At 50.5% G+C, this 11235-nt stretch overlaps 1 protein-coding gene across 1 annotated transcript; it reads right to left on the reverse strand.

The window, feature by feature from the left end:
• Positions 1 to 57: 57 nt before the first annotated feature.
• On the reverse strand, positions 58 to 3216 carry setmar (SET domain and mariner transposase fusion gene). Its single transcript, XM_018734087.2, has 3 exons — positions 3035 to 3216; positions 796 to 1661; positions 58 to 549 (listed from the first exon to the last, which is right to left on the reverse strand). Exons 1-2 carry the CDS (start codon positions 3137 to 3139, stop codon positions 846 to 848), a joined length of 921 nt encoding a protein of 306 aa, XP_018589603.1. The 5' UTR covers positions 3140 to 3216; the 3' UTR covers positions 58 to 549; positions 796 to 845.
• Between the last annotated feature and the right edge of the window lie 8019 nt (positions 3217 to 11235).

Below are 11235 nucleotides of genomic sequence, written 5' to 3' on the forward strand. Positions count from 1 at the left end.
AAAAAAAAAAAAAAAAAATCTGTTTTTCAATAAGGAACCATGCTAATGTGACCCCCTCACAACAAGACTAACTGGGTGTCGGTGTACAGCCCGCAGGTTTGCGGGCTCTACACCGACGCCCGGTTAGGGCTCGTTCCGTCATTCTCTATGCGATCGACGGCTCCTGCATCCCCGACCTCTGAGCTACTCGTGCCGTCCGGCACAGCTGACCTACATGGGCTCAGCGCAGACGCCACTTGTCAAAGAGAGGACCAGAGTGTCAGAAGCGCCGTCTCTTCAGGGACAAGGAGGGGTGGCTGCTCTACATTACTGGGGACGTCTCGGAGGGGGTCTGGACTGGGATGAAGGCACAATCTAATGGCCAACACATTCTGGAAGGGCACAGCTGCTTACTGCTACCTACAGGGAGTAACTGAGTGTCCTTCGGCAGAGGGCAACAAGGAAGGGCCTCAGGATGAGGTGGAGCAGACGAGGACAGACGCTTCCTGTCCGTGGAGGACTGGGTCGTCGCGCTCATGTTAATCCCACAAGGAGAGCGGCGTGAAACACCTGTAAGAGGAGCAACACATTTCTTCACGTACTCCGTTATGTTATAGGTTAATTGGCATCTCAGAAGCTATAGACACACACACACAACACCCCGACAAAAATCTTTGTACGGTTATGCTGTCCAGGCGTAAGAATATGTTCATGGTTCACAGACAACATGAATTCTCAGTAGCAGACAGAAAAGACCACTCTACGCCTAAACGACCCCATGACCCAGGGATCAAGGAGCAAGTGGGCGCAGCTTACCAGAATTAAAGAGGTGAAGTAACGAGAAGACACCGAGCACATGTGCAGCTCTAACTTGTGTTGATGACAGAAATATCCAAGGGGAGGAAGAGGCTGCAGTTCTGGGTCCCGCACTGGCAGGGTTTCCGTTTCAGGGCTCCCGCACCTCCCGTGCTGCACGACGACTCAATGGCGACGGGGCCTGAAGAAGGCTTTGGCCCCTTCATCGCTGTGCTGCCGTGAGCCCCCGAGTAGTCGAAGGTGAGCTCCTCGCCAGCGGCGACGTCGCGTAGAGCGAACAGGGCCAGCCTGGGAACCAGCGAGTGAACACGCACCGGCACCATGGACAGGTTCGGTTGGCAGGAATGGTTCAGGAAGCGGCCCACGTTCCCCATGGCAGCTGGGTCCACGAAGGTCTCGCTGACCCTGTCCGGCCCGGCGTGCTCCCGCACCGCTATGATGTAGTTCATGTCCCCAGGTCCCTGAGCCCTCTGCCTCCGGCAGGCCTCCTCGTACCCGAGCACTTCCCCAGCGTACTCGCACACAAAGCTCCCCCGGGGAATGGGCTCCAGCGTGCGGACCCCCCAGCCCTTACCCTGGGTGGGAAACACGGACAGGTGAAACCTGAGGCCCCGCTGCACCACCCGGTTGGAACAGGTCTCGCTGCACCCGCACAGGGCGTTGCATTCGAACACAGGCCTGCTGTAGTCTCCCTGCTCCGTGCCGCGGTCCCGCAGGCGCCCATCGCTGTCGTACGCCTGCCCGTAGGCCTGCAGGCAGGAACAGCTCCCCTGCTGGCAGGAGGCGGAACGACAGTCACATCCAGGTAAGGTCATCTCGCTCGGGTGGTGCGTGCAGCCCGGTCCGGGGATGTTCTCTGGAGTGTACTGAAACAACAAACGACACCGGCGCGCTTCAGCCCTCGAAAAGCAAAGGAACCGTTTCACAAGACACGTGGATGAGAGAAGAGCAGTTGAGAGCGGCGTTTCTCGTACACAAGTCGCCACGTGAAGAGCGACAGCAGGGCTCACGTACACGAGGGAGAGCTGAAGGCTCGCGCCAAACTGACTGCTGAAAGGAGCCGCCCGGATGACCGCGAGTGCCCCCAACGTTGCCCTCGTGGCCCAACGAAACAAATACTGGCCTTCGCGCTGCAACGGATCCCCATCCGCCCACTCGACACGTCGAACCTTACGGACGTGAGCCGGGCTGCAGCTCAGGGAAGCCGTCTCAAAACGACAGTCCTGGCATTTTGCCCCTCGAAGAGAGATTTGTGTCACGCGAGGCTGTTGCGGGAGCTATAAGAGCAGCAAGTCCCTGTATGTTCCTGTACACAGCGGAGGGACACGGCGAAGGATCACTGCTCTATCAAAAGTAGAAAAATATATTGCTGTCACACACAGATCAGAAATGACACATGGAACCACTTTTACCAATGTAAATGCATACTTTTATTTTTACCTTGACCTAAGGGGCGCAGAAAGCTCTGGACACGATTAATAACCGTGATTCTACTTATTATTACGATATTTATGGCTGTTGTCAAAGCGATTGTGAAATTTGTTTGTTCCGAGAGAAAACCGCCTGAGACACGTGGTTGTGCTGCCATCTGCTGTCCCGCATAAATCGCAACTACGGCTCCTGGAAGTAGTAGTAGTAACAGTAACGGTGGAACAGCGAGTAGCGCAGTGCTGTCTCACAGCGCCTGGGTGATACGAGAGAAGGTGGCTTCGATCCCCCCTCAGTCTGTGTGGAGTTTGCATGTTCTCCCCATGTCTGCGTGGGTGTGCTCCGGTTTCCTCCCACACTCAGAGATGCTGCTCAGGCTCACCCAAAGTGTGCGAGTGACAGAGAGTGTGTGTTCTGATCATACTGATGGATCATGAGTGACGCGTAAGTAGTAGCGGTGTCGTAACCGCGGTGAATAAACAGCAAGTGTGTGGGCTGGTAACACGACTACTAGACACACAGACTAGACACACTAGTGTTCGATTGTAACTTAGTCGCTTTGCAGCAAAGTCTGCCAGAAAAGCGAGCGTCTGCTAAGCGAATATAATGATTTAATGTAAAAATAAAACACAGACAGATTTTGTTTCTTGACAAAAAACCTTCACGTCGTCAGCCTTCTGGATTCGGATTCTCCGGCAGTACAAAGTTTGTACTTCGCTCTGTGTCTCTGTGTTTGTTTATAACACGTCGTCAGTGAGTCTCTGAGGAAGAGAACGAACACGAACACACAGTGTAACTGACTCTGTCTGACCTGAAACGCGGCGACAGGCGACTCGCCGTTGCTAACATCGCTTTCGGTGAGAACGGGAAGGTTCTCCATACCGTTGCACAAGTCTAACCCTGTAATAAAGCTCATAGTTTCCCCTTTTTCTGCGCAAAGAATAATCTTTCACTCCGCTCGCAAACGCTCTTCGAAACCCACAGGAATATTAACATCGGTGGGTGGGATTTTCGCTTTCAAAGAGGATGGCTGTCCAATCAAAGATTGCGACTCACGACTGATGCTTAGCCATTGGCGAGATATTCTGTTTGTTTTCCCGGACAGTCCAATAATATGAGCGATTATGGCAATGGGTGGAACTTCCTGTTCGGCGCAGGGCAGCTGTCCAATGAAAGCTCACCGACGGTCGCCGTTCCTTGATAATGAACGTTGAACAATCTCTAAAGCTGAGGGATTAAACCGAGAGTTTGTTCGTTTTCAGTATTGACATTTTACAGTCGATCGGGTCGACAACAGATGAACAGCCGTTTGCAAAGCTAGTGGCACAAGGAGCACGACATCGGATATTGGTCATTTTAAAACACAAAGAGAGGCTGGTGTGCGGGAAATGATGATAAACAAGTAGAAGCACGTGATATCATGACATAGGAGTGTGAAGAAGAGCAGAAACAAAGACACAGTTCGACCTTCTTCTCCCTCCATACTGTCCCATGTGCTGTAACTTGAGAAAACGAAGCGCAATCCCACATGTCACAAACCCCTGTCTAGTAAAACATGTAGTAGTTTCTCCATGTTCACCGGTGCAAAACAAACAAGTGTGAAAAGTTGCAAAGCTCCGGTGATTTTTGCTCGGACACCGGAGAGCTTTCGTGACCATGGTGGACGAAGAGCAGAGACCTCAATGTCCACGACCAGCAGCTATGTGTTAACAAGCGGAGAAAATGCTACTTCAGTTTTACAGCTTTCGGCACCTGACAGAATGACGAGACACTGTGGTGAAAATGGAGGAACGATGCTAAAAGTTACTTTTCTTTTGAAAACAGCAACAAGTTACTGTTACAAGAAAGAGCAGTGTGCTTCCTGACACTGCCTACGCTTCCTGACATGTGCCTGTGCTTCCTGACACGGGCCTATACTTCCTGACACGGGCCTATACTTCCTGACACTGCCTACGCTTCCTGACACGGGCCTATACTTCCTGACATGGGCCTGTGCTTCCTGACACGGGCCTACGCTTCCTGACATGGCCTGTGCTTCCTAACACGGGCCTACGCTTCCTGACGCTGCCTACGCTTCCTGACATGGCCTGTGCTTCCTAACACGGGCCTACGCTTCCTGACACTGCCTACGCTTCCTGACATATGCCTGTGCTTCCTGACGCTGCCTGCGCTTCCTGACGTGTGCCTGTGCTTCCTGACACGGGCCTATACTTCCTGACACTGCCTACGCTTCCTGACACGGCCTGTGCTTCCTAACACGGGCCTACGCTTCCTGACACTGCCTACGCTTCCTGACATGTGCCTGTGCTTCCTGACACTGCCTACGCTTCCTGACATGTGCCTGTGCTTCCTGACGCTGCCTACGCTTCCTGACACGGGCCTGTGCTTCCTGACACGGCCTGTGCTTCCTGACATGGGCCTATACTTCCTGACGCTGCCTACGCTTCCTGACGTGTGCCTGTGCTTCCTGACACCGGCCTATACTTCCTGACATGGGCCTGTGCTTCCTGACACGGGCCTATACTTCCTGACACTGCCTACGCTTCCTGACACGGCCTGTGCTTCCTAACACGGGCCTACGCTTCCTGACACTGCCTACGCTTCCTGACATGTGCCTGTGCTTCCTGACGCTGCCTACGCTTCCTGACACGGCCTGTGCTTCCTGACACGGGCCTATACTTCCTGACATGGGCCTGTGCTTCCTGACACGGGCCTATACTTCCTGACATGGGCCTGTGCTTCCTGACACGGGCCTGTGCTTCCTGACACTGCCTACGCTTCCTGACACGGGCCTATACTTCCTGACACTGCCTACGCTTCCTGACACGGCCTGTGCTTCCTAACACGGGCCTACGCTTCCTGACACTGCCTACGCTTCCTGACATGTGCCTGTGCTTCCTGACACGGGCCTATACTTCCTGACATGGGCCTGTGCTTCCTGACACGGGCCTATACTTCCTGACACTGCCTACGCTTCCTGACACGGCCTGTGCTTCCTAACACGGGCCTATATTTCCTGACACTGCCTACGCTTCCTGACATGTGCCTGTGCTTCCTGACGCTGCCTACGCTTCCTGACGTGTGCCTGTGCTTCCTGACACCGGCCTATACTTCCTGACATGGGCCTGTGCTTCCTGACACGGGCCTATACTTCCTGACACTGCCTACGCTTCCTGACATGTGCCTGTGCTTCCTGATGCTGCCTACGCTTCCTGACACGGGCCTGTGCTTCCTGACACGGCCTGTGCTTCCTAACACGGGCCTATACTTCCTGACACGGCCTACGCCTCCTCAGCCACACTGTCCTTCACTGGCACAAACTCATCGGTGGCATTTTCTACATCATTTTCAACTGTCCAGCTTTTAACATTGTTTTGATGTGGGAATTGTATATATGCACATTTTAATTTCATGATAAAATAAAAAAGTTGACTGTAGCTTTGTTGTCAGCAGCTTTTTGTCTCCTTCGATTTTGTTCACAGTTGAATGTAAAGGGTAATTTTTCACATCTAAATCGTCGTTTTTGGAGAAAAACGTCTGCTAAACGAATGGACGTAAATGTAAATGTAAGTAAAAGCTACCTTCCAAATAGCAGAAGTACACACCAGGCGGTACCCTTGTTTAATTAAAGGCTGCATCTATATCTACAATAGTTCTGGTCATGATTCCTACTTAGGATTCGACTTGACTTGCTTGACGAAGCGCACTGACACCGCTCGACTTGCTCGTGACTTAAGGTGAAGACCTGAGACTTGCTTATGAGCAGCTGCATTCTGGGGACTTCTTTCTCTGGGACTCTGATCTCCTAGAAGAGACAAAGAATAGTGTTGATGGTAAGAAACGGAGCACATCGCCCACATCAAGGACAAACTGTGAGAAATTACTGTCGGTCCCCTGCACACAAACTTAACTGGAACTGAGATTTGGTTCATTTTTGGAAAAGTTCACACGTTAAATGTAACGTGGAGTGGGCGAGGAGCTCCGCCTCAGTCCTGTACGCAGGTGCTCATATAATGTGCTCCAACTAAGACGATGGAATTGGACCACGGGACTGGACTTGAAGACGCGCATGTCCATCTGTCTGCGTCTGTGTGTTGCTGAAGTACAGTTTTGTAGACTGATCTCTGGAGAGATCAGATTATCGACTTAGTAAATTAGTTATGTAGGTCTAAAAGCTGTCCTTAGGTCTAGTGTTGCATGTTTATATTTATGCTTATTTTACACAGCACCGTGGTCCTGCGAGACATGACATTTCGTCCCACTGTATGTCCACACATGTAGTGGAACGACAATAAAGCTTGACTTGACTTGAGAAAAGCTTCAGCTAAACTGATAAAGAGAAATGTAAATCTTTAACAACTTTTTCCGGGCGACAACGACAAGGCTTTTGAGATGGGAAGAGCAGGGCAGCGGACTGGATTCTGAGCCCCTCCCTCGTACACATGGATGTGTGTTGTGAGTGTTTAGAACACCGAGTCAATAAGAAATCAGAATAAATGACCGTGCCCAGAGCCAGACCAGAGTTTGCGCTCATCTCCAGGATCCTGGCCTACTCTACACATCACACAAAATTCACCGATGCCCAATATAAGCACAATAAAAAGAAATCATAATTATGAGAAATTTAAAAAACATGAAGCTGATGCCCAGACAACAGCTGGACATCAATTCAGAGCTGAAGGTGTTACGTGGAGGTGTCGGATGACAGAAAGGCTGCACGTGACTGACATCTCAGAACTGGTACATGTAAAAGACAGGATTATTGACAGTTTTTTTGCCTTCTGCTTGTTTCTAGAGCCTTTTGAAAATGAACAGTGGCGCCTACTATTTATCGCTGCCGGTCAATGGCTTGAGTGACGCTTTGAGGGCAGCGTCACAGGTGACGGCTGGTTCCGGAAGGAAGTGGCGGACCCAAGTGCGGAGTGGAATTCGTGCTTTGTTCAGGGAAATCCGAGAGACTTTGTCACAGGACAGGCAAGAGGTTTTCGAGGAGCGAACGTCGTAACAGGGACAATCCAAGAGGCAAGGTCGGTACGCAGGCAAGAGGTCGATGATCAAAAGGAGGTACGAGGACTAAGGACTAGGGTTACGGGACAGAGAAAGGACTCAGGGATCAGGGAGGAGTTGCGTATCGGTAAGGAGGTCGCAAACTATAAGGCTGAACAAGGTTCCGCATCAGCTCCTGGTCTGACGCTGCCTTTTATGCATCGGTCTGCGCCGCGCCCCAGGTGTTCCGCGTTGGCTCGGCGGCGTGGACGTGGCAGTCACTTGGTTTTCAAGCTCTCCTTATGAAAAAATACTTCTTAAAAAATGTGTAACATTGAAAAATTCATTATTTGAAAGGCAATGCAATAACTGTGTGTAACAAGTTCAAGTTTGTACGTGTCAACAGTGATCATGAAGGTAAGTTTTAAGAAGTGAGCAGAAATTTTTTCTATTTGTTCATCTCTCTATAGGGGGCGGTATGAGAGCACGTAGAAGACAGAATCAGAATCAGAATCAGAATCAGAACGAGCTTTATTGCCAAGTATGTTCGCACATACAAGGAATTTGTCTTGGTGACAGGAACTACCACAGCACAGACAGAATGACAGTGACAAGACAGGTGAGAAGATAGAGTATGTGAGCAAGGGATAAAAAATATTTAAAAATATAAAGTACCCAATATACAAAAATAGTCACTAGATACAAATGCAAGGGAGTGTGAGTAAGAGATATGTGATAAATAGTTATAAATATAAATATAGATAGCATTATGTATTGCACGGTTTACTCTCTAGGGGAGAGATTTAGGTGTTCATGAGGTAGATGGCCTGAGGAAAGAAACTTTTCTTATGCCTGGCTGTCCTGGTGCTCGGTGCTCTGTAGCGCCGGCCAGATGGCAAAGGTTCGAAGAGGAAGTGGCCTGGATGCGAGGGGTCTACAATGATTTTGCTAGCCCTTTTACTGACTCTGGACGAGTACAGCTTTTGGAGAGCTGGGGGGGATGTGCCGATGATTCTTCCAGCAGTCCGAACTATCCGCTGCAGTCTTCTGATGTCTGATTTCGTAGCTGAGCCGAACCAGACAGTTATAGAGGTGCAGAGGACGGACTCGATGACTGCGGAGTAGAATTGCATCAGTAGCTCCTGTGGCAGGTTGAACTTCCTCAGCTGGCGAAGGAAGTACAACCTCTGCTGGGCCTTCTTCACAATGGAGTCTATGTGGAACTCCCACTTCAGGTCCTGTGAGATGGTGGTGCCCAGGAACCTGAATGACTCCACTGTTGCCACAGTGCTGTTCATGATGGCGAGTGGGGATAATGCTGAGGTGTTTCTCCTGAAGTCTACGATCATCTCCACTGTTTTGAGCGTGTTCAGCTCCAGGTTGTTATGGCTGCACCAGACAGCCAGCTCTTGGACCTCCTGTCTGTAAGCAGACTCGTCACCATCCCGGATGAGGCCGATGAGTGTGGTGTCGTCTGCAAACTTCAGGAGTTTGACAGAGGGGTCTTTTGCAGTGCAGTCGTTGGTGTACAGGGAGAAGAGCAGTGGGGAGAGCACACATCCCTGGGGGGCTCCAGTACTATTTGTGTGAGTTTTGGATGAGAATTTTCCCAGCCTCACTATCTGCTGCCTGTCTGTCAGAAAGTTGGTGATCCACTGACAGATGAAGGTGTGCACGGAGAGTTGGGTTAATTTGGACAGGAGGAGGTGTGGGATGATGGTGTTGAAGGCTGAGCTGAAGTCCACGAACAGGATCCTCACATAAGTCCCTGGTTTGTCCAGATGTTGCAGGATGTAGTGCAGTCCCATGTTGACTGCATCATCCACAGACCTGTTTGCTCGATAAGCAAACTGCAGGGGGTCCAGCAAGGGTCCAGTGATGTCTTTCAGGTAGTCCAACACCAGTTTTTCAAGTGACTTCATGACCACAGACGTTAAGGCGACAGGTCTGTAGTCATTAAGTCCTGTGATTTTGGGTTTCTTTGGGATGGGGATGATGGTGGAGCGTTTGAAGCAGGAAGGAACTTCGCACATCTCCAGTGATCTGTTGAAGATCTTTGTGAAGATAGGGGCCAGCTGGTCAGCGCAGGTTTTTAGGCAGGCCGGTGAGACGCCGTCTGGGCCTGGTGCTTTCCTTGTCTTCTGTTTGACGAAGACCCGACGCACCTCCTCTTCGCAGATCAAAGGTGCAGGAGGGGGGAAGGTGGGGGTTACTGGAGGTGTTAATTGATTCGTGGAGAGAGGGTCTGAATGGGTGTGGGGTGTGAGACAGGGTTTATCAAACCTGCAATAAAACTCATTCAAATCGTCGGCTAGTTGTTGAGTTGACACGGTGCCGGGGGGTGGTGTCTTGTAATTTGTGATGTCTTTCATGCCTTTCCACACCGACGCAGGATCGTTGGCTGAAAACTGTTTCTTCAGCTTTTCAGAGTAGTTCCTCTTAGCCATTCTGATCTCCTTTGCCAGTGTGTTTTTGGCCTGTTTATACAAGACTCCGTCCCCGTTCTTGTAGGCGTCTTCTTTGGCCTGATGAAGCTGTCTGAGTTTTGCAGTGAACCACGGTTTGTTGTTGTATGTTAAACGAGTCCTGGTAGGGATGCACATATCCTCACAGAAACTGACATATGATGTTACAGAGTCTGTGAGCTCATCTAAATCGCTAGCAGCAGCCTCAAAAACACTCCAATCAGTGCACTCGAAGCAGGCTTGTAAGTCCTGCTCTGCTTCCTCAGTCCATCTTTTAAGAGTCCTTATTACAGGTTTAGCTGATTTCAGTTTCTGCCTGTAGGTCGGTATAAGATGAACCAGGCAGTGATCAGAGAGCCCCAAAGCTGCCCGTGGAACAGAGTGATATGCATCCTTTACTGTGGTGTAGCAGTGGTCCAAAATATCACTGCCTCTGGTGGGACATGTAATATGCTGTCTGTATTTTGGCAGTTCACGGGAGAGATTTGCTTTATTCAAGTCCCGGAGAATGATTATAACAGAGTCCGGGTGTTGTTGCTCTGTGTCTGTGATCTGGTCGCCCAGCTGTTGCAGCGCTGCGTTCACACACGCTTGCGGTGGAATGTAAACACTTACGAGGATGAATGAGGAAAACTCCCGCGGCGAGTAGAAAGGCTTGCAGTTGATGAAGAGCGCTTCTAGGTCTGGACAGCACATCTTCTTCAAGGCTGTCACATCTGTACACCACCTTTCGTTGATGTAGAAGCATGTCCCACCGCCACGTGATTTCCCCGCTGATTCCGCGTCGCGATCCGCTCTGAACAGCTGGAAGCCCGGCAGATGTAGCGCGCTGTCCGGGATGGCTTCATTCAGCCAGGTTTCCGTGAAGCACAGAGCAGCAGAGTTGAAAAAGTCCTTGTTTCTTTGGGACAGGAGGAAAAGTTCGTCCATTTTGTTGGGTAAGGAGCGGAGGTTCGCCAGATGGATACTAGGCAGCGCTGTTCTAAAGCCGCGCTTTCGGAGCTTGACAAGCGCGCCGGCTCGCTTTCCGCGCTTGCGCGTCTTGGAGCGCTTGAGTAGCGCCGCTGCACCTCAGACTACAATGAATGTCCAGCAAAACGTCAGAAAAGTCGAAAACCGGTAAAATGTCGGGTGGTGTGTACTGCCGAACGTTCAGCAGTTCTTCCCTGGTAAAACTGATTGTAGGAGTATAATGAAAGATAGGGCAAACTAACAAAAACAGTAAAACAACTGCGGAGCTCCACACCGAGGCAGCCGTTCGCGGCGCCATCATGACATGACATTGTGGCCAGTAATTGTGCTACATGTCCACCCCCTCAAAGAAAGTATCTAAATCCAGATCTTGACACATCATAAGGCACCATTCATTTGTTGACTTTGAGTTTATTGCAAAGGCTGCACTTTTACTCACAGTCCAACAGCCCCCCTCCAGAAAGAACGATTAAATATAATATTTTTAACTCCTACAAATCGCTACACTTCTACCTTTCAGTCACTCGCCATCTTTAAGTGCTTCTCTGAGTTCCACTCGCAGTGCTCCAGATCCTATCGCAGAAACACA

The sequence above is a fragment of the Scleropages formosus genome, chromosome 22 (assembly GCF_900964775.1).
Source record: "Scleropages formosus chromosome 22, fSclFor1.1, whole genome shotgun sequence".
Taxonomy (NCBI): Eukaryota; Metazoa; Chordata; class Actinopteri; order Osteoglossiformes; family Osteoglossidae; genus Scleropages; species Scleropages formosus.